The following is a 22,679-nucleotide window of genomic DNA, read 5'->3' as shown; positions in this document are numbered from 1 at the left end:
AATAGCCAAGCATCACCCCAGTTATAACACCTGTGTGAGTTCCACTTCATTCCTCCCAAGACATTTCTTGAAGCCGACAAGGAGGCAGACATGTAGCCACAGAACCGTCATGAGAAACCCACCTGCTGCTTCCCACAGAACCCTCCTGGGTCTCCTGTTTTCGGTGGCCCCTGGGTGCTTTTTATAGACCCAACAGGCTCTTAAACACGAGGCCTTTTCCAGTGATCCGAGATGCCATGTTGCAAATTCTGTTCAGCCCCACGTGTCCCCAGCCCCTCCCCCACCACCGGAGGAGGGCGGAGCCTCCTTGGGGTGGCCGAACCCTGACTTCTCCATGCAGGAGGGAGTGGCAGCAGCCTTCAGACCTTCCCCAGGTTGCATGTTTTGGCTCCAGTGGCCTGGAGACGGTCCCGACCGTGCCAGGGACCCTGAGGTGGCGGGCCCACTGCTCTAACTCTGTCTTCTCTCTGTCACTGCACCCCCTCCCCCCCAGCGATTTGCATGACCAAATCATCCGGAGTATCAAAGGATTGCCCTGGCAGGGTGACGACCCCCGTAAGCTTCTTCAGTCCCTCAATCGGCTCCAGAAACCCCGCACCTTCATCCTGTGAGTCCCCCCCAAGGTTGTGGGCACCCCCTCTCCCCCACAAGTGCAACGAGCGCCTCCCGCCCCAGACCCCACCCCACCCCACCCCCGCCCACAGGGGCTTCCCATGACACTGAATGAGCCGCTGCCCGTGCCGCTGTCTTGTGGTCCTGTCCTCACGCCGCCGTTGCTAAGTGGCCCTCAGCATACTCCCGCCCTAGTGTCTGCACCCTGACCCAAACCCTCGCCAGCCCCCCAGTGTCCAGCACAGCTTCCCAGCAACGCTCCTGCCACGGAGCAGCTGATTTTCTGCCCCCAAACCTGCCGAGCAAGGCTTGCTTCCTCCCGCCCCGGCCTTTGTCACTATGAGCTTATAAAGAAGCCTCAGAGTCAGGGTGTGCAATCCTGAGGATCTCTGCGCATCCCATGACCCTGCTTTGTGGGTGTGATGTGGTAGAAAGGGCCGGAAGCCACACAGATGAGATTTGGACCCCCCCAATCACTGTTTGACCTGAGTGCTGTGAGCATTCACCCTCTGTCTGCAAAGCAGGGGTGACAGTTTTCATACCCTCCTACCCAGCAGGCAGCCGCCTCAACCAGTGGGCACCAGCTGCTCAGGGCTCAGGCCCCCGAGAACAAAGCTTGTGCCTGCAGTGATGCCTGTTTGCAAAGTCATTTTTATGATGCCTCGTTCCACCCACGGGGACAAACGTGAAACGACACAAAGAGCCTCGGAGCCAAGCCTCTGGCAGATCCGCAGGGAGCCATTTCCTCAGCGGGTCTTAGCAACTGCCCAGGCTGCAATTTTTAAAAAAATCTTTTCTTGTCTGCAAGATTCCATAAAGTGTCTAAGGATGTGTGGGCTTCCCCCCCTCCCTCGGCCGAAAAGATCAGCTTTCATTTTTTAGCCTTCTGCCAGTTCACGTCCATAAGGCACCCATACACACAGGCCCTGTCTCAGTTCTTCGAGAGACAGGCCCCTGACCCGGCCACCAGGGCAGGGGCTCCAGAAGGGTCTTCAGACCGCTTTGATGGTTCCCAACGTCTAGCAAATAGAGCTGGGACACCTGGTAGGCTCAGAGCTGCATGGGGTCCCTCGAAGCCCCTTTGGGACCTCTCACCGTCATTCTGTGAGATCCACCAGCTCCCCCCGACACCCAGGGGCCCCTGCCACCGCGGAGGCAGCCGCTGGCCCGGCGAGGCAGGTATGCACAGTCCCTGGCGAGGCGGTGGCCTCGTTGCACTTGTGCCTCCGGACTCTGTCGCTCTCTCTGTTCTCGCTCCATCTAACCCGCAAGGCGTGGCTTGCTGAACTAACCCAGAGCCAGACACTGTGTTCCTTCTGTTCACAAAACCATTTTTAATATTTTGACAGGAAAAGTAAAGGTATCAAACAAAAGCAGATCATTCCAAAGGTAAACACACACAGCACCACCCAGCACCGCCTCGCGAGCAGCTGGCTCGCGTCTTGATTCTAGAAAGTGGGTTGGGGCGGGGGCTTTTACCTTCTCGAGCTTCTCTAATTCCTTCTCTTTCCTTCCCTCTCCCCTTTCCCTTCTGAAAAACTATCTCCTGTTGAAATGACACAGAGGGGTCTTTGTTTGGGTTTTCTAGAAGCAGGCCTGTGATGTGGTCTCTGCACAAGTGGTGTACAGCAGGGAACTCCCAGGAGAAACCTGAGGTGGGGGAGGGCAGGAAGTGGGCTCAGCCAGATCCCGGGGAACCCAGGAGTGGCAGTCGTATCGCAGAGCTTATCTCACCAAGAGGCGATGGGACCCTCCTGTCATATCCCCACATTGGGTGTCGTTAGCTGCAAGCCAACTCCAAGAGGGTGGGACGGGCTTCGTCACCTCCTGGGCATCCAGGGAGACAAGGCCTGTCAGCCAGGGTGGTCATGTTGGGAAGGGGGCAGCTGTGCATCGCTGGCAGCCTAGACCCCAGCAGCCAGCCTTGGGTCAGGTACACCCAAGCGCCCTGTCTAGTCTGCACGTACAGCGTGCTGAGAGATTCTGAAATTAGAGCGAGCGACCGCTCGGTCCACTCGGTCTGGCCAACAGGTGGGACAGCACTGGTGCCCCCAGCTCGTATCGACAGTGAGGGCTGGCCCACAGGAGGACTGGCCGGATGAGCACTCACAGCAACATGGGTGCTTGGAGGGAAGCCAGCACTTGTAGCTCTTGGTTTCTGGGCACTCAGGCCACAGGTGAACGTAATCAGCCCTCTAGGAGGTGGCACCATCCACAGGTCGCAGCTCAGGCTCAGCCCCCGGTCAGGTCACCGCCGCTGCCTGCCAGGCCCTCCTGTCCCAACCCCGTCTCTGACAGCACAGCCCCCAGACTGAGCCTAAGAGCTGCCACCCCAGGGGGGCATTATCCTGGCTCTGGGGCAGCACAAGATGCCTCCCAGTGCCCTCTGGGGCTTTGGGAGGGCAGGCCAGACCCTGCGATTCTGTCCTAGAACCTGCTGGACTCCAAATCCCTGAAGCTGATTATCAGTATGACCCTGCATGACCGTACCACCAAGTCCCTGCTACACCTTCACAAGAAGAAGAAGCCGCCCAGCATCAGTGCCCAGTTCCAGGTGGGTGGCCCGGGGGGGTGGAAGGGGGTGCTGAGCTCTGCCTGGCACTCACATGGGTGGGCCAAAACTAACCCAGCACAGGGAGCTTCTCATTATCCCCAGCGTTCTGACCGCAGCACCGTTTGCCATTTGGGGTTAGGTCATTCTCCATGGTGAGGGCCATCCAGTGTGCTGTGGGCCGCTGAGCAGCGTTGCTGGCCTCCACCCACCAGATGCCGGTAGCATTGTCCAGACATGACTACCAAAACGTCTCCAGATAGTGCCAAGGCTCCCTGGGGGAACACAGTCACCCTCGGTGGAGAAGCACCATCTTAAAAGAGTCATGAGTCAGCGTGTGAGTTAATGTGAACACTGAACTGTGTCCTTAGATCACATTTCCCTGTTTTCCCTGGTTGCCAGGAAGCTCAGGGACACTTTTTTCTTTCTTTCAATGGGGTCCAATGGCCAGTGAGGGCTTCCCTAGTGGCTCAGTGGTAAAGAATCCACCTGCCAATGCAAGAGATGCAGGTTCAATCCCTGAGTCAGGAAGATCCCCTGGAGGAGGAAATGGCAACCCACTCCAGTATTCTTGCCTGGAAAATTCCATGGACAGAGGAGCCCAGTGGGCTACAGTCAATGGGGTTGCATGAGTCGGACATGAGTTAGCAGCTAAACAACAGATGGCCGCAGACTCTCACCATTAACTTTTCTGTTCCTTCGCATTCTGCACAATCTAAGTTTTTTGTTTCCACTTCAGCTTTTATTTATGTATATATATATAATTACATCATTTAGAAACTCCCACAATGCCCTGTTGGAAATAGCAGGCCAGAGACCAAAATCACTGCAACCATGATCCCTTCTGTGGCTGACTTTTTTTTTTTTTTAATCAGAGAATTTAACATATGGAACTGGTTAAACAGGTACTAGAGGACTGAAAAGGCAGAAGGGGAACAGAGAGAGACTATTGAGATAGTAACCGTGGGCAGGAGCTTGTACCTCTAAGGCTGAAGGAACAAAAGGAACAGTTTGGGATTCTTAGAATTTAGGCACTTGGAAGTGAGGCCCTGCAGAGCTCAACCTCTGATAAGAGGGTGGCCGCCAGCTGGTGCTGACATGTCCGTGGGGGCAGGAGGAGACGGGTTCTGTTACTAACCAGGGTTCTTGGCCTCCTTTGACATGTGATTTAAATCCCTAAAAGAGTTAATCTGATCCCACCACCTTCCCCGCCCCTTTCACCTGAGACAGAAACATGGCGGCCCTCAGCCCTGGGGACCCACAGCTCCCTTGGGGGCCCTCTGCGTTAGCACAGCCTCCTGCTGAAACCTCCCCTGTTCCCTGTCAGCACAGATGCACCCCCGTTGATTCAGGAAGGTGACCTGGATCGCCTTCCCTTGAGGGATGTGCCCCCGAGGGGGTCCCAGCCCAACACCTTCCCCTCTCTCTCTCCTCAGACTTCCCTGAATAAGCTCCTGGAGACACTAGGGAAGGCAGAGCCCTTCTTCATCCGCTGCATCCGCTCCAACGCCGAGAAGGTAAGGGGTCCCCCCCATCTCCAGGGAGGCGAAAGCCAAGCCCAGGTCTGGAGACTGGCAGGGAGTGTTACTGTGTGTCTAGGGGTGGGGGAGTGCTGGGAGTCAGGAGGGTTGGTCAGGAGAGTATCCACCTGGAGGAAGCAAGTGTCCACACAGGTTCCGAGGACTGGAGGAAGCTGGTTCTGCTACCAGCCAGGGTTCCTGGCCTCGTTGGACACGTATTTTAAAAGTGTGCTCTAGCTAGCAGGGGGTGACAGGGATCAGAAGGAGACAGCCAGGGCCATGTAGTGACCAGCCAGGAATAGAGACAGTCTCTGGAACGTGGGGGATTCCCCAGTGGCTCAGCAGTAAGAGAATCCACCTGCAATGCAAGAGACGCAGGTTCGATCCCTGGATCGGGAAGATTCCCCTGGAGGAAGGCACGGCAACCCACTCCAGTATTCTAGCCTGGAGAATTCCATGGACAGAGGAGCCTGGCGGGCTACAGTCCATGGGGTTGCAAAGAGTCAGACACGACTGAAGCAACTGAGTACACATACATGCACTGGAACATGGAGGGGCTCCAGAGAAAGTTGGCTTGAGGACAGACAGGTCAGGGTGCTCTTCAACTATATCCCCAAAGCAGTCAGCGCAGAAAATGTGCCAGATGGGAGAGGTTGAGGTCAGAAAACAGGAGCCCAGAGCCTGTTGCTCATCCTGAACTTCCTGGGAGGACTGAGCACCAGAGCGGGGCACCAGCAGCCAGTTCAGCCCCTGCTGCCAGGCTTTCTTCACCCCAGAGGTCCACTGGTGATTCTGTGCCCTCGAGAACTTTGCTGGAGCCATTCAGGACCTGGGCTCTCTTCCAGGCATGAGTGGATCTCTGAGCAAGGACATCCTGGTGACTGTTCACCCACACTCTCTGTCTCTGCTCTTCTGTTTCTGTTCCTCTTCCTTGCTCCTGGGATGTTCCGCTAACCTCCAAAGCCCAGCTTGGCCCTGCCAGGTGCCAAGGCTTCACCATCACCAGGCGAGGACCTGGACCCAGGCTGTCTCCTCCTCCCCCACCCCATTCCTGGTCCCCCAGCGACGGCATCTCAGAAGTTTCTGTCCCCACCCCCACCTTCCACCAGCTGCAGAATCAGGCCCACTTGCCCCACCTGTTTGGATTTTGCCTCAATGTTGGACTACTCAGAAGACACTCCACCAACTCCTGCTCTGGACCCATGCTCACAGCCTATTCCTTGCTGTTGAGCATCTGTTCTGTGCTCTTTAGGGTACTGAGTAGCATTCTCTCCAGTCTTGGAGAGCCCACCAAATACAGAAGCACCTCCTACCCTGTCATGACATCCCTCGCCTCATGCCCTTCTCTTCCCTCCCTCCACTTAAATAATATGCACCAGCATGGAGTCCAGGCCCCTGAGCTCTGGGCTGGAAGCTCACTGAACCCACCTCGTTTCAGCCTCTCCTCCCTCTCACCCCCAGCCCTCCAGCAGCAAGCACCTCCCTGCTGTCCATGGCTTGGGCTCCCCTTTCTCCTCTGGGTTTTCACTTAGCTGCCTCCTGCCCTCCTCCCCTACCTGTCCTCTTCTCAGCTCTCAAGGCGTGGTCTAGGGTCCCCTCTCCTGTAACACCTCCCACGGCCCAGCCATGTGTTCTTTCTGCTAGATCCCCAGTACTCGTTCTAATCCCTGGCACAGGGTATGAGTTCAACATAGGTTTGGGAAGGGGCCTTTAGGAAATAAATCTTTGCACCAAGTTATCTTAAGTTAGGCAGTGAGAAGTATTATCTGTCTCCTGGACAGCAAGGAATAGAGCAGATCAGATGCCATGTTTCCTAGAAGAGATGAATGCCTCAGGTATCACTGCTGAGCAGCCCCACCTCTTTATTTCAAAAAGCATGACTGGGGCAAAGAAAAAAACCAGGTGCCCGCAGCTGCCAGGCTGGGGACAATTCCCAGACCAGCCCCAGCCCATGGGTGTGCGCTGACTGCATCCGTACCTATCATCCAGAGGGATGGCAGTCACTTGGGAATCAGCACTTCCTCCCAGGGCTGCCTGTCCCCAGCCACCTGCATAAGTCTTCCCTGATCGCTCGATCCCGTTTCAGAAAGAGCTGTGTTTCGATGATGAGCTGGTGCTGCAGCAGCTGCGCTACACAGGCATGCTGGAGACTGTGCGGATTCGGAGGTCAGGCTACAGTGCCAAGTACTCATTCCAGGTAGGACACACTCACGCATGCGTATGGCTATCGGGGACACTGGCCACCTCCAGAGAGAGCACTTCTCCGTAGCCTGAGCCTGGCAGGTTACTTTCCATCAGGGTTTCTCCACCCTGATACTGATCCCCGAGTAAGGAAGATCCCCAGGAGAAGGAAATGGCAATCGACTCCAGTATTCTTGCCTGGGAAATCTCATGGACAGATGAGCCTGGCGGGCTGAAGTCCATGGGGGTCTGCAAAAAAGTCGGACACGACTAAGCGACTGACAACAATAGCTGTTGGTATTTGTACCAGATCGTTCTTTCTCATAGTAGGGGGGGTGGGCCTAGTTCCTCACAGGAGGCTTGTTAAACCAGACAGGGAAGAGGGAATCACACAAGCAGATCCCTGTGTAACTTGGCCCTTTATTGAGCATTTTCTGTAATAGGCACTTTTTTTTTCTTTCTCCAATCTTAATTTTTTTTTTAACATATATATTTTATTGAAGTATAGTTGACTTACAGTGTTTCAGGTATCCAGCGAGGTGATTCAGTTATACATACACATATATATTATTTTTCAGATTATTTTCCATTACAGGTTATTACAAGATATTGTCTTGTCTCTATGCTTGTAATAGACACTTTTATACCCAGCTTTTTTATTCTGCCAACCAGCTGCAAGGGGGCCCTGGTTCCGGTTTTCCCAATATGGAAACTGAGACCCAAAGAAATGACTTCAGGGTCCCTGGGCTTTTTAGAAACCAGAGAATCACTAGTAACACCAAACTGGTGAAGATGAAATTTCAACAGATTTTCATCTATGTCACCATTGACGGTTGGGGCTGGGTCATGCTCTGTGGTGAGGGCCACCCTGTGCACCATTGTGTATTGAATAGCATCCCTGGCCTCCACCCACAAGATGCCAGGAACACTATTCCCCTGAGTTCTAACAACCCAAGATGTCTCCATTTAACACCAAACATCCCCAGGGGTTAGCATGGCCCAGGTGGAGAACCCTTGGCGTATACGGGGAGCTGGCAGCAGCTGTGCAGTGCTTGAGTGAGCATTGGGCCTGAACCTAGATGTGGAAGCCCCTGGTCCCCATTCCAGGTTAACCTGCATGGCCTCAGGTACATGGCTTCATTGTGGCATGCCTGCCTCTTCTCATCCAGAGAAACAGGAATATCATCTTTCTGATCTGCATAAACAGGAAAGGCAAATTGCCCAAAAGGGAGAAAATGCTGATGTGTTTCACTCATGATTGGCTATTAAAAATTCAGCATAACTGTTTACTTAGAAAGGGCATACCAGGACTTCTCTGATGGTCCAGTGGTTAAGACTCCATGCTCCCAATGCAGGGGGCACAGGTTTGATCCCTGACTGGGGACATAGCATCTCACATGCTGCACAGCATGGCCAAAAAAAGGTCAGGGGGCATACCCTGGGAATTTTCCTTGTGGTCCAGTAGTTAGGATGCTGCTCTTCTACTGCAGGGAATGCAGATTCAGTCCCTGGTCGGGAAACTTAGATCCCACATGCCATGCAGTGAAAAAAAGGCATACCTCCAGCTGTGGTTCAGCTCTCTAATGAATCACAGACTGTGAGCCCCCCAGAGTCAACTTCATCTTCTGGCTCTCCCCCGACAACGCCAGCAACCAGCAGGTCCTCGTGATGATGACCACTCTCCCACTGACTGAAAGATCCAGTGCTCTGTGTCTGCGACAGCCTTTCTTAAGCTTCAGACTATTTCACAAAGTCCCAGATCTCAGTTTTGTCAACACTATTCACATCAATCCAAGTTCTGGCTTTGGAAACGACTTGACCGGGGAGTGGCTAGAGCCCTGTTCTTTCTGGTGGCAGAAACCCTCACGTAGATTCTCCTTTCTTACCCAAAATCACCCAGGATTTCACAGAGCAGTTCCAGGTGCTTCTCCCGAAGAATGCCCAGCCCTGCAGGGAGGTCATCTCTGCCCTGCTGGAGAAGATGGACATAGACAAGAGGAGCTACCAGATCGGCAAGACCAAGGTCAGCAATCGCAGCCCTCAGAGGGCCCTTGTACCCATGTCTTCCACTCCACACGGGGTCCTCGCACAGCCCACGCCACTCCCTGGAAAATAAGGGCTCTGCTGAGGAAGTACATTTCTTTGGGAGCAGCACGTTATTTCTTCCTGGAAGGCAGAGGGACAGGCCTAAGGTGTGGGGCTCAGGCATCAGTGTCTCATTTGTAGGCTAGGAACCATCACACCGTAGCACAGGGTGTTCAAGGGACTGGTCAGTAACTCTGTGATGTCTCACAGCACCCCAGCAAGTCAATCATGTAGAGTTACCGGATGACCCAGCAGTTCCTCTCCTAGGTATGAACCCAAAAGAACTGAAAACACGTGCAAACAAATCCTAGTGCGTGTACATTCATAGCGGCACAGTTCTAGTCAGAATTGCCAAAGGGCAAGCCCTGTGTCCATGAGCAGATGATGGATGAATAAAACGTGGGCCTTTCACGTAGCAGAATCTTATTCAGCTCCGATACACACTTGCGTGGTGAGCCTTGAAACTGTTAACTCTGAGTGGAAGAAGCCAGGCACGAAAGGCCCTGTAGTGTATGATCCAGTTTATATGAAACGTCCAGAACAGGTAAATCAATAAAAACGGAAAGCGGGGGCTTCCCTGGTGCTCCAGTGGTTAAGACTCTGCACTTCCAATGCAAGGGATGCAGGTTCAATCCTGGTTCGGGAGCTAAGATTCAACATGCTGTGTGATGTGACCCCCCAAAAATTCTAAAAATAAGACAAAGCAGATTAGGGGTTGCCAGGGGCTGAGGGATGGGGATTAGGAAGTGACTACTAATGGATTCGGAGTTTCCCTTGGGAGTGATGACATGTTTCGTAGCTGGATAGAGGTGACAGCTGCACAATATCATGAAAGTACCAAATGCCACCAAATTATTCACTTTAAACAGTTCATTTTATGTTATGGGAATTCTATCTCAACATGAATTTTTTTTAAAAAAAAAAACCCGTCTTGCTCAGGTCAGTAGTCAGTACACCAGCTCGGTCTCGCTCACTACCAAGTGGGCTGAGCAGACCTGAGTCCAGGGGTGCTGGACGCCTCACTGACGCTTCCTGTGCCCACCCCAGGTCTTCCTGAAGGAGACCGAGCGGCAGGCCCTGCAGGAGACACTGCACCAGGAGGTCGTGCGGAAGATCCTGATGCTACAGAGCTGGTTCCGGATGGTGCTGGAGCGCAGGCACTTCCTGCAGATGCGGCAGGCGGCCATCACGATCCAGGTGCTAAGGGGGCCCACGGGGCGGGTGGCAAGGCTAGCCGGGGCCACGCACACCCAGCCCCTGAACGCCCCCTCCACTCTCAGGCCTGCTGGCGGTCCTACTGCGTCCGCCGGGCACTGGAGAGGACGCAGGCAGCCGTGTTCCTCCAGGCCGTGTGGAGGGGCTACCGGCAGCGGGCAGCCTACCAGCGCCAGAGACAGAGCATCATCCGCCTCCAGAGCCTCTGTCGGGGGCACCTGCAGCGCAAGAGGTGAGCAGAATGGGACCAAGCACCCCCCCACCCAACCCCCCAGAACATTCCACCCACTCAACACTCAAGTGCTACCTGAGATATCACCTGGCCGGTAGAGCTGTCAGGATGTCCCTGTCTGGATGCAGGGAGGCTGAGGAGGGGCTGGCAGGCGTCTAGCCGGTCTGGGCACACTGGGCCCTAGAGAGACACTCCAGGGCTGGTAGGTGGCACCTATGGCAACCCCAGGTCACCATTGGTAGCACTCAGTCTCTGCCAGAGGACCCCCCCACCCGCCTACTGCACCTGCCCACCCCCAGCCACTGAGCAGAACACCTGGACTCAGAGGGTTCAGGCCACCGGGACCAACCCTCAGGGGGGCCCCCTTGTCCCCACTCACAGGGAGTCCACCAGGCCAGGGACCCCAGAGGAATTCAGGGAGTTCTGAACAGATCCCTCCTGCAACAAACCTCATAAAGGTCCCCCTGACCCTGATGGCTCAGATGGTAAAGAATTCACCTGCAATGCAGGAGACCCAGGTTCAATCCCTGGGTCAGGAAGATACCCTGGAGAAAGAAATGACTACCCACTCCAGTATTCTTGCCTGGAGAATCCCATGGACAGAGGAGCCTGGCGGGCTACAGTCCATGGGGTACAGTTCATATAGAGTCGGACCAACTGAGCAACCAGCACTTTTCACTTTTTTCACTGGAAAAAGTGTCAGTAGTCAGTACACCACCTCGGTCTCGCTCACTACCAAGTGGGCTGAGCAGACCTGAGTACAAGGGTGCTGTAGGCCTCGCCGACGCTTCCTGTGCCCGCCCCCAGGTCTTCCATTAGGCAGCAGTGCCCATGACAACATGAGGCTATTCCCTGTCTCCCCCCTTTCCTGGCTGAGGATGGGTCCACCTTTCCAGAAGCATCTCTAGGGGCCAGGGTCACACCCCTTGGCAGAGGGGGAGCCTGGCCCCCCCCAACCCTGTACCTGCAGGTGGAACAGGGTTCCCCAATGCCCTGGGTGGATTTGCTCCTAAACCCACCTCCTTTCCTCCCCCACCCCACCAGCTTCAGCCGGATGGTGGAGGAGAAGCAGAAAGCTGAAGAGAAGGAGAGGGAAGCCGAGCAAGCCGCGAAGAAGGAAACCGTCGAGGCCGGACTGGCCCAGGCAGCTGGGCCAGAACCCGAGCAGGGCCTAGAACCCTCCACAGAGGGCGAGCCTTTGGACCTGGAGCCCGAGGTGTGCCTCAGCGATGGGGCTCTCCCAGCCGAGAGCTGCCAACCTGAGAAGGAGGTCCCGAGCGTGGAGAAGGCGCCCCCAACCCAGAAACACGCAGCTGAAGGTCGAGAGAAAGTGCCCCGCAGCCGAGAGAAGCGTGAGTCACGGCGACAGCGGGGGCTGGAGCACGTGAAGCTCCAGAACAAGCACATCCAGTCCTGCAAGGATGAGCACACCCTCAGAGAACTTTCTGGAAAGGCTGTCCCAGGGTCAGAGGAGAGCCTCCCAGAAGACAGAAAGGAGGGCAGGGAAGATGAAAGCCCTTCGGATGCCAGGACTGAGATGGAGATGGCGGCCCCCAAGAAGCAGCCTCAGGTGCCCCCACAGGCCGCGCCGAGCAGCCTGGACTCGGGAGCAGCCCAGGCTGGGAGCCCCAGGCCCAGCCACGAGGAACGACCCACCAGCCTGGCCCTGGACAGCAGGGTCACCGTACTGGGTCCTAGTGCCACCCCGGAGACCCCCAAGGACAAGAGCAAGCCGGGGATCGGCCCCAGGGCCCAGGAGAGGCCTGACAGTCCTGGAGGCTCCACACAGATTCAGCGGTACCGGGATCCTGACACTGAGCGGCTGGCCAACGCCGTAGAGCTGTGGCGGGGCAAAAAGCTGATGACCACGGGCAGCAACACCATGCTGAGTCAGTCCCTGGACCTCAGTGAGCGGCACCGGGCCGTGGGGGCCACCCTCACGCCCACAGAGTAAGCCTGCACCCTCCTTTGTCCGAGCGAGGGCTGGGGATGCTGGGGAAGTGGGGGTGGCTGCACAGCCGTGCACAGCATCATGCATCTCAGAAACACATGTGGTTCAGGCCCCGAGAGCCGACAGCAGTCGGGCAGCAGCCCCAGAGAAGCAGGGGACTGGAGGAAAGGTTGGGAAAGACAAAGGCCCTGCCCAAATGATCCCTATTCACACAGAAAGCCTGCAGCCTGGTGGGGGCGTGGCCCCTCGGCTTGAGGTTCCCCCCTCTGCAGCCTTGTGGGGGGTGGCCCCTCAGCTTGAGGCCCCCCTCTGCAGCCTTGTGGGGGGTGGCCCCTCGGCTTGAGGTCCCCCCTCTGCAGCCCTGTGGGGGGTGGCCCCTCGGCTTGAGGTCCCCCCTCTGCAGCCCTGTGTGGGGTGGCCCCTCGGCTTGAGGTCCCCCCTCTGCAGCCTTGTGGGGGGTGGCCCCTCGGCTTGAGGTCCCCCTCTGCAGCCTGCCTGGACCTGCTTCCTCATCAGCAGGGTGGGGTGCTTGCGCACATACACCTACAGGTTGCAGGAGCAGCTGCCGACACACGTGGGCCCCTTCTTCTCCTCGTTCATTGGCTAAGTTGTGGCCAGTTCTTCACAACCCCATGGACTGCACCTCGTCAGGCTTCCCTGTCCTTCACCATCTCCCACAGTTTGCTCAAACTCATGTCCATTGAGTCAATGATGCTATCCAACCATCTCATCCTCTGTCACCCCCTTCTCCTCCTGCCCTTAGTCTTTCCCAGCTTCAGGGTCTTTTCCAATGCTTTGGCTCTTCACATCACGTGGCCAAAGTATTGGAGCTTCAGTATCAGTCCTTCCAGTGAATATCCAACGTTGATTTCCTTTAAGATTGATTGGTTCGATCTCCTTGCAGTCCAAGGGACTCTCAGGAGTCTTCTTGAACACCATAGTTCAAAAGCATCCATTCTTCAGTGCTCAGCCTTCTTTATGGTCCAACTTTCACATCCACATGTGACTACTGGAAAAACTGTAGACCCTGGACCCCTAGTAAGCTAAATATCAGTGACTCCAAGACCCAGCCCCTTGTCGCAGAGGCTGGCTTCTCCAAAGGAAAGAAGAGGTGGAGGAAGACACAGACCTTCCTCTAGGACAGGCTTTCTTGGCCCCGGGGTGACAGGCCTCTGGGGCCGGCTCCATCTCTGTGGTGGGGGCCGTCCTGAACCCCTTGAGGTACAGAGCAGCATCCCCGGTTTCCACCCACCAGATGGCGGTAGCACCACCCCGCCCCCAGTCCTGACAACCCCACATGTCTCCTGCTCACCCTTGTCAGTAAAAGCCACATTTCTGTGATCTCACAGGGAGAGGCGCGTTTCCTTTTCCACGAGTGACATCTCCAAGCTCCTCCTGTCTCCATCCCAGACCAAGACTCAGGTAAAGCTTCAGGCGGCGGTTCCCACCCCTGAGGGTCCGAGCCCACTTCTGTCTCAGCTGCCCTGGCACCACCAGAAGCGAACGGTGGATAGAAGGCACGACGGCACCGGGGGAGTCCCTGCTTTCCCTCTAGCGAGGCCGCCTGCCTCTGCTCACCCAGCCCCACTCCCCTACAGCCTTCTGCAGAAACAGATGGGGAGCCCAGCACGAAGAAGCTGGCCATCCAGAAAAAGAAGTCGGCCGACGCAGCCTCAGGGACAGACGCCAGCCTGTCCCCAGGCTCCGCCGAGTCTAAGTAGGTGTAGGGTTTGGGGGTGGGCTTGGGTACACCCAGCATGTCCAGGGCCTTCAGTCTCAGAGCAGTCTAGTCTCCTAAGCCAATCCCGCTCTTGCTGCTGCTGCTTTTTTTGGGCACTCGGTTTGCAGGCTCTTAGTGCACTGACCAGGGATTGACTCTGACCCCTCAGCAGTGAAGGTGCCGAGTCTTCACCACTGGACTGCCAGGGAATTCCCATAAGCCAGTTACACTCAGGAAGCTCAGTTGGGGGGCATTTACTTGGCAGTTCCATGAAGAGAAACCCACGTGGAGCACAGATTGTTGCTGCATCGGGATGAAATGATTCCCACTGAAGCATGGAGACAGTGTGGGTCACCCCTGAGGCCACAGGCAGTGTCCCTTTGGCCATTTATGGAGTCATTACCGGGCTTCCCAGGTTGCACCAGTGATAAAGAACCCACCTGCTAATGCAGGAGACATAAGAGACTCAGTCTCAATCCCTGGGTCGGGAAGATCCCGTGGAGGAGGGCGTGGCAACCCATTCCAATATTCTTGCCTCGAGAATCCCATGCACAGAGGAACCTGGTGGGCTCCAGTCCATAGGGTCGCAGAGTCCGACACGACCAAATCGAGTCAGCACGCATGAACAGAATCATCACTAGCTCCCAGCACCCCCATCCCCATGTCAGGGAACCCTCCAGGTCTTTGAATCACAAAATCGGTCACAGCTTTATCCCCAAAAAGTCCCTGCCACAGAGATGTAGGCGGTTCACAGAGCAGAGACGTTGGGCCCTGGGACTGGGGAGCTTTGATCAAACAGTGAATGCGAGCCTGAGGATAATGAGCGGACTGCAGTGGGAAGAGAGCCCCCCACTCTGGGGAGACCCCCACCGCCAAAACAAAGTACCAGAAACAGGGACGCTTCAAACAACAGGAACATACTCTCTCATTTTTCTGGAGGCCAGAAGTGTGAAATCAGGACGTGAGCAGGGCCGTGTGTCCCTCCAAAGAATCTCAAGGAGGGACCCCTCCTTGCCTCTTCCAGCTTCTGGGGGCTGCAGGCACTCCTTGGCTTGTGGCTGCACCCCCTCCCCCAGTCTCAGCCTCCATCTTCACGTGACACTCTTCTCCTCTCCCGTTTCTTCTCTTTTTTTCTGGCTGCGCTGGGTCTCGGTTGCTATGCGCAGGCTCAGTAGTTGCAGTGCTGGGCTTAGTTGCCGTGAGGCATGTGAGATCTTAGTTCCCCAACCAGGGATCAAACCTGCGTCCCCTGCATTGGAAGGCAGATTCTTTACCACTGAGCCACCCGGGAAGTCACTTTCTGTCTCTTATGAAGATAACTTGTCACTGGCTTTAGAGCCCCTATGGGTAATCCAGGATGACTGGGAATCTTAAGATCCTTTGTTCAGTGCCTTAGTCCATGCAGGCCCCTGTAACAAAACACCACAGACTGAGCTGGAGGCTGGAAGTCCAAGGTCAAGGTGCCAGCAGATTTGGTATCTGGTTCATAGAGGCCTTCTCACAGCGTCTTCACACGGAGGAAGTGGCAAGGGAGCTCTTCGAGTCTCTTAAAAGGGCACTAATCCCATTCATGAGGGCGCCACCCTCGTGACCTAATTACCTCCCAAACTATCACAGCATCCCTAACACCATCACACTGGGAGTTAGGCTTCAGTATACAGATTTAGGAGGACACATTCAGTCCATAGCATGTGGTCATATCTGTAAAGACCCTTTTCCCAGATAAGGTCATGCTCACAGGCCCTGAGGGTTAGCACATGAACAAATCTTTGGCGGGTGGTCATCATTCACCCCATCACACACCCAGCATCCACAGTATATGATTTTGGGTTTATTCTTTGAGTCCCCCCACAGAAACCTTGTGCCTATAAAAATATCTTGGGGGAGGGAGGAGAGCGGGATTTTTCTCTGTCTCTCCTCTGCTGTGGCACATGACCTTCCCTAGTTGTGGCTCAAGGGCTGCAGAGTATGAGGGCTCAGTAGCTGCAGCGAGTGGGCTCAGCTGCCCTGAGGCATGCAGGATCTTGGTTCCCCAACCAGGGACAGAACCCAGATCCCCTGAACTTAAAGGCAGACTCTTAACCACTGGCCTACCAAGGAAGTCCTCAGTTTTCTTTACATGTGAAAATGGGGTCACACTGTGACATCTGCTCGGTATCTCACTCTTCCACCCGACTCCCCTGTCAGTTCACACAAGCCAACTTTATTTTTAATGGGATCCCCTGCCATTGGTGACCAGTGAAAGGGCTATTTCTCATTAACAGCAGGTTGACCCTTTGGCCTCAAATCTGCCTTCATTTCCTGAGACTTAAGCAGAGCCCCCTATTTTCTCCTATAGATCCACGTTTAAAAGACTTTTCCTTCACAAGAACAAGGATAAGAAATTCAGCCCAGAGGGTGGAGAAGAGACGGAGAGCGCCATACCTGGGCAAGCCATCCTGGAAGCTGCCACCACAAAGAAGAATCTAGAAGGTTGGTGATTCCCAGATTCAGAGATGGAGAGCAGAGCCCCTGGGTCCACTGAGGATCGTCCCAGGCGGGGACCTGAGTCAGCTGTGGGCTGAGCCCTGGTCACACAGTTTCAGGCTGGTCCCCATCCCCAGAGGCACTTTCTGGCCACAGAACTCAGTGTGCGGGGCATGGGGCCCTGGTTCCCCATGCTGGTGACCGCGTCCTCCCCAGAAACCCACCACGCTTACCAGCCTCTCCTGCCCCCTTCCCCACCCCTCCAGTCCCCTCCAGCCACCAGCACCGTCATGCCACAGGTGAGAAGCACCCCAAGGAGCCGGGAGGCAAAGGGAAGAAGAACCGAAACCTCAAGATTGGTAAAATCACGGTGTCGGAGAAGTGGCGAGAGTCCGTGTTCCGCAAGATCACCAACGCCAATGAGCTCAAGTACCTGGATGAATTCCTGCTCAACAAGGTGGGCGGTGGGGCCCTGGGCCAGGAACACTGGGGGCAGGGGTCCCACGCAGAGCGGCCCCAGACCCCCCAGGGCCGCTGCCCCTTGGTAGTTTTCACACCAAAGCCCTTATCGTGTGGGGACAGAAAGGCCGGGTCCGTGGTTCCAACACACAGAAGGTTCTAGAGATCACATGCTTCTGTCTGTGTTTGGCATCTGCTGGTTTTCTACAAAACCCAGCTAGGATTCCCGTGAGATGACTTGTAGCCTGCAGTCGTCCTGTTCTGTACACATACTGACACGCCGGCAAATGTGTGCCTTCCTACAAGGACTGCACAGAGTGTGAGGAGCCGTGTCAACCCGAAGCATCTGATTCTGGGACCCAGCCCCACGCTTCACCCACTGAAATCGTCGCGCGTACACGGGCGTGTGCACACGTGGGCTGGGCGCCTGGCAGATGCGTTTTATCCTGCGGCTCCTGCCAGGACGTTTGCAATCTGCCGACTGAAGACACTTGGTTTGCTGTCTCACAGTGCCCCTTGGGGCAGTTTCCTGCTTCCTCCACGTGAGGAAGCACTGGCCTCCAGAACGACCCTCTAAACAGAACAGCAGACACACAAGTGCCGCCAGGCTGTTCCTCGCCCTACCACGAAACTGCAGTTGATCGTGCACAAATTACTTTATCTAGAACACTTTTGGGGACCTCCCTGGTGGTCCAGCAATTAAGACACTGAGCTCCCGATGCAGGGGACCCAGGTGTGATGCCTGGTCAGGGAGCTAGATCCCACACGCCACAACTAAAACCCAGCTTGCGTGCATGCTCGGTTGTGTCTGACACTCTGCAACCCTGTGGACTAATTTTCCAGGCAAGACTGGGTAGCGATTTCCTTTTCCCGGGGATCTTCCTGACTCAGGGATCCAAGCCAATTCTCTTACATCTCCTCAATTTTAGGCTGATTCTTTACCACTGAGCCACCTAGGAAGCTCCCAAGACCCAGCACAGGCAAATTAATTAATTAAAAAAATTTTTTTTTTTACAAAATGCATTCAGTGCAAGGCAATGATTGAGCACTTACTGTGTACTAGAGGGGCTTCCCAGGTGGCACTAATGGTAAAGAACCCACCTGCCAGTGCTGGAGGTGTGAGAGATGAGGGCTGCATCCTTGAGTCAGGAAGATCCCTTGGAAGAGGGCATGGCAACCCACTCCAGTATTCTTGCTTGGAGAATCCCATGGACAGAGGAGCCTGGCGGGCTACAGTCCATGGGGTCGCAACTGACTTGACTTAGTCACATGTGTGCAGTAAAGGTAAAGAAATCAGGTGTATTCACACCTCAGTTTCAGGCAGCCCCACAGCCAACAGAGCAGCATTTGAGAGCTTCAGAGGGCGCCATCAGGCTGATAGGAACAATAAAGGGTTAAGATGATCAGGCTATGTGAGGCAGCCCCAGTCCTGGGCTGTGGCCAGGAGTAAGCGCCTGTGCCGGGCAGCAGGAAGGGCCCTTTTAAACCAGGGTTTCTCGGCCAGGGCTGAGTCTGCCTCTAGGGGACACTTGGCAACATCTGCAGATGGTTTTGGTTCTCACAACTGGGAAGCGTTCCCAGCATCTATTGGGGGAGGCCAGGATTGCTGCTCAACACCCACAGTAAGTGATCCCAGAGAAACCAGGGTTGACAGGAGGGCCCGAATGGTTCCCAGGGGAGCCAAGGAAGGACCTGGGACAGGGCAGAGCGGTGACCACCCAGATGCCTGGCTCCAGGCAACGCGGGGTCAGCGGGTCTCTCCTTCCCTCTCCAGGTGAACGACCTGCGTTCCCAGAAGACTCCCATTGAAAGCTTATTCATCGAAGCCACCGAGAAGTTCCGGAGCAACCTCAAGACCATGTACTCCGTGCCCGTACGTGCAGCCCAGACCCGGGGAGGGGTCCCGAGGCAGCTCCCACCCCTCCCCAGCCTGGGCACCGCCATCCATCCGTCCTACGGGAGGGTCACAGCCTGCGTTCCCACAGAACGGGAAGATCCACGTGGGCTACAAGGACCTCATGGAGAACTACCAGATCGTCGTGAGCAACCTGGCAGCCGAGCGCGGCGAGAAGGACACCAACCTGGTCCTCAACCTCTTCCAGTCGCTGCTGGATGAGTTCACTCGCGGGCACACCAAGAATGACTTCGAGCCTCCCAAGGTGGGTGCGGCCGCTCCGTGTGCGGGAGGGTCCCTGTGCCGGCATGTCGCTGCGGGGGTATCTCCAGGGGGCCCCACACAGACCTGGCCTTTGTGCTCTCTCACAGCAGAGCAAAGCTCAGAAGAAAAAGCGGAAGCAGGAACGCGCTGTGAGTATGCGTGTCCTCGTGTGCATGGGTGTGTGTGTGCGTGCGCACGCACCCAGGGAAGCATGCGTTTTCCCACCCAGCCCTAAGGGATCCCCATCCTGAGATGCCATGGGAGGCGTCCCCACCAAGTGGTGCCCCTGTGGTGCCCACTCAGCACCCCCCGCCCCCACCACCCCAGGTCCTACAGCACAATGGGCACGTGTTTGTCAGCTACCAAGTGAGCATCCCCCAGTCCTGTGAGCAGTGCCTCTCCTACATCTGGCTTATGGACAAGGCCCTGCTCTGCAGCGGTGAGTGCCCCTCCCCTGGCCCCCTGCCCCATCGCACCCCCTGACCTACCCCCAGGCCCCCCTGGATGCCCGCCCCACACCCTCTGACCCCCGCCCCGACTGCATCCCCAGCCCCTCACTGTGGGGCTTCAGCCCAGCTACAGGACCAGTCTTTTCAGAACACCGCCCTCAGACTTCCCTGGTGGTCCAATGGTTAAGATTCCACCTTTCCAATGCAGGGGGCACAGGTTTGATTCCTGGTCAGGGAAGTTCCACATACCAAAGGATGCGGCCGAAAATAAATACGCAGAAAAAAAGAACAGTGCCCCTCACCACGGGGCAGTGAGGCCGCGCCTCACCCACTCACACCCCACCGCTACTGTCGTGCTGGTCAGAGGCCGGTCCTCAGCCGACCCCAAGGCCTCCCCCAACTCCGCAGCCACCCCTATGCACATCCACCTGGCCAAGTCCCCCTGGGCCGTATTTGTTCTTGTTGCCCTCACTGCCTGAACTGCCAGCCCCTCCTCATGTGCCAGGCAAGGCCAGTCAGTCCCCACAGGGACCCTGAGAGACAAGTGCAGCCCAGAATGACCCAGCTGGCCCCCAGTCGGGCAGCCAGGAGGTGACCAAGCCTGGGTGGGAACCCAGTCGTCCCCTGGAAGCCCAGGCCGGGCCAGACAGGCCTCTAGCACGTCTGTGTTCCTGCCAGAACCAGTCAGGGCTGGCTTTCCTTCCAGGCCAGGGTAATTTCCTCTCCCCTCGGCCTGTGTGAGGAGCCTGCCACCTCGTGTCCATAATAAATGCCTAGGTGGTTGTCACTGTCCCAAGACCCCGGGACAGGCAGCCGCAGGACCCCGAGTCCCTGTGGCACTGTTGGTGACCACCCTCTCCCACCACCCCCGCCGTGACCTCCTAGTGTGCAAGACCACCTGCCACAAGAAGTGTATGCACAAGATTCAGGCCTGCTCCATCGTGTGCGGGAAGAAGGTGAGCCTGCCGAGGCTGGGAACTTCCCAGAATACCCGAGGGAGGCCGTCCTGAGAGATGTGGGGGAAAGGCTGGTCATCAGGCCAGAGCGCAGAGCTGGCGGCGGGGCGCTGGTCCTGTCAGCACCTGGGCGCCCCCCAAAGCTGGGAGCGGGCTTGTGCGCATCTCAGACCCCGGCCCCACTCCCCCTCCCCCTGCACACAGGGGAGGTGGGGTCCTCAGTGCTGCACTGCGGCACTTTACTTAGAGACCCCTTGCCAGCGGCCGTCAAGGGACCTCCACAGCCCAGCACCTCTGGCGGGTCTGCAAGGGAGAATGAGGGGCAGGGAGGGACGGAGGCCACAGAGGAGGCCCAGGGGATGACGGGGAAGGCAGCCAGCCCAGGCCTGACCCGTCCCACTCCCCATCACAGACTGATCCAGGCGCTGAGTCGGGCCACTTTGGCGTGTGCGTGGACAGCCTGACCAGCGACAAGGTCTCAGTGCCCATCGTGCTGGAGAAGCTTCTGGAACACGTGGAGATGCACGGCTTGTACACCGAGGGCCTCTACCGCAAGTCGGGTGCCGCCAACCGCACAAGGGAGCTCCGGCAGGCGCTGCAGACAGGTAGGTGCTGGGGGAGGTGGGTGGGCTTCCCTGGTGGCTCAGGCAGTAAAGAATCTGCCTCCAGTGCAGGAGACCTGGGTTTCGTCCCTGGGTTAGGAAGATGCCCTGGAGAAGGAAATGACAACCCACTCCAGTATGCTTGCCTGGGAAATCCATGGACAGAGGAGCCTGGTGGGCTACGGTCCATGGTGTCACAAAGAGTCAGACTCGAGGGAACAACTGAGCATGCATGTGGGAGGTGGGTGCTGGGGGAGGCAGGGGACGGAGCCAGGTAAGTGTCAAGGGTGGGAGGGCGCCACCTGGGGCCCCAGGCTCAGCCCGCCCCCCTTCCTCACGCTCACCGGCCCGTGCGCCCACCCTGCAGACCCCACGGCAGTCAAACTGGAGAACTTCCCCATCCACGCCATCACCGGGGTGCTCAAGCAGTGGCTGCGGGAGCTGCCTGAGCCCCTCATGACCTTCGCCCAGTATGGTGATTTCCTCCATGCTGTCGGTGAGTCCCCACCACTGTGGTGAGGGCGGGCGGTTGGTCGAGGGCAGGGGTCAGAGGCTTGAGCCTCGGCTATGGCCAGTCAGGGAGGAGGGACCCCCGTCTCCCCAGCTGAGAAAACGAGGCCTTGGCTGGGCCCAGGACCGCTCTGTGGCCCTGCCTCCTTGCCACACACACTGCCCCAGGCCCTATACGGTGGGAGGCTGCAGGCGCCCTGGGGTCCATCGAGTGGGGGCCACGAGGCGCTGACACCCGGGACCCTCCTAGAGCTCCCAGAGAAGCAGGAGCAGCTGGCTGCCATCTACGCCGTCCTGGAGCACCTGCCAGAAGCCAACCACAACTCCCTGGAGCGGCTCATCTTCCACTTGGTCAAGCAAGTGCCCGTGCCCTAATTGCTGGCTGTCTGGGGAGTGGGGTCCCAGCGAGAGCCCCGCTGTAGTGTTCTCTGGGGGTGGCTCCCTGCCAAGGCATGAGCCTGTGTTGGGGGGTCCAGCTTTTTTGTGGACCTTTCTCTCCACCCCGCAGAAACCAGCATTTCTCACCTCCCACCTGCAGCAGCAGTTTCCCCACAGTGACCCCCCAGCCTCTGGACTCTGGTTTGGGGTCTCCCCGCAGCCACCCCCTAACTGCCGCTTGCCACACAGGGTGGCCCTGCTCGAGGATGTGAACCGCATGTCACCCAGCGCGCTGGCCATCATCTTCGCACCCTGCCTCCTGCGATGCCCCGACAACTCAGACCCCCTGATCAGCATGAAGGATGTCCTCAAAATCACCACGTGAGTGCCAGGACTGGGCAGCCCCCACCCCCAACACACACCCAGAGCAACCCAGCCAGGGACCCCACAACTGAACAGGACAGCCTGCTCCAGAATCCTAGAATGGCCTAGCCTCGGTAACATGTAAATGTGCCCGCAGAGAAAAACTCAGAAGAACATACCCCAGGGGACTTTGCACTCCCAATTCAGGGGGCCCGGGTTCGATCCCTCGTCAGAGAACTAGATCCCATGTACTGCAACTAAGACATAGTGC

The 22,679-nt window shown here is 56.7% G+C and overlaps 1 protein-coding gene across 15 annotated transcripts in view; it reads left to right on the top strand.

Annotated features, from left to right (window-relative positions):
* Window positions 1-22,679, top strand: part of MYO9B (myosin IXB) — a 107,095-nt gene that overhangs the window by 79,317 nt on the left and 5,099 nt on the right. For 8 of the 15 annotated variants that reach the window (XM_061421664.1, XM_061421660.1, XM_061421654.1 and 5 more), the window contains 22 exons: window positions 494-607; window positions 1,962-2,001; window positions 3,044-3,166; window positions 4,600-4,680; window positions 6,770-6,880; window positions 8,765-8,887; window positions 9,997-10,146; window positions 10,230-10,396; window positions 11,441-12,346; window positions 13,697-13,769; window positions 13,946-14,064; window positions 16,406-16,539; window positions 16,800-16,990; window positions 18,767-18,865; window positions 18,978-19,151; window positions 19,258-19,299; window positions 19,478-19,589; window positions 20,485-20,555; window positions 20,968-21,160; window positions 21,525-21,653; window positions 21,918-22,023; window positions 22,295-22,426. In XM_061421664.1, the coding sequence (XP_061277648.1) occupies window positions 494-607; window positions 1,962-2,001; window positions 3,044-3,166; window positions 4,600-4,680; window positions 6,770-6,880; window positions 8,765-8,887; window positions 9,997-10,146; window positions 10,230-10,396; window positions 11,441-12,346; window positions 13,697-13,769; window positions 13,946-14,064; window positions 16,406-16,539; window positions 16,800-16,990; window positions 18,767-18,865; window positions 18,978-19,151; window positions 19,258-19,299; window positions 19,478-19,589; window positions 20,485-20,555; window positions 20,968-21,160; window positions 21,525-21,653; window positions 21,918-22,023; window positions 22,295-22,426 (3,390 nt within the window). The remainder of the gene's footprint in view (window positions 1-493; window positions 608-1,961; window positions 2,002-3,043; window positions 3,167-4,599; window positions 4,681-6,769; window positions 6,881-8,764; window positions 8,888-9,996; window positions 10,147-10,229; window positions 10,397-11,440; window positions 12,347-13,696; window positions 13,770-13,945; window positions 14,065-16,405; window positions 16,540-16,799; window positions 16,991-18,766; window positions 18,866-18,977; window positions 19,152-19,257; window positions 19,300-19,477; window positions 19,590-20,484; window positions 20,556-20,967; window positions 21,161-21,524; window positions 21,654-21,917; window positions 22,024-22,294; window positions 22,427-22,679) is intronic. The other 7 variants (XM_061421667.1, XM_061421661.1, XM_061421657.1 and 4 more) reach the window with 3 other exon arrangements.

The sequence above is a fragment of the Bos javanicus genome, chromosome 7 (assembly GCF_032452875.1).
Source record: "Bos javanicus breed banteng chromosome 7, ARS-OSU_banteng_1.0, whole genome shotgun sequence".
NCBI classification, from domain to species: Eukaryota; Metazoa; Chordata; class Mammalia; order Artiodactyla; family Bovidae; genus Bos; species Bos javanicus.
The sequence above is the reverse complement of the archived record's forward strand: the minus strand, read 5'-3'. Positions and strand labels throughout refer to the sequence as shown.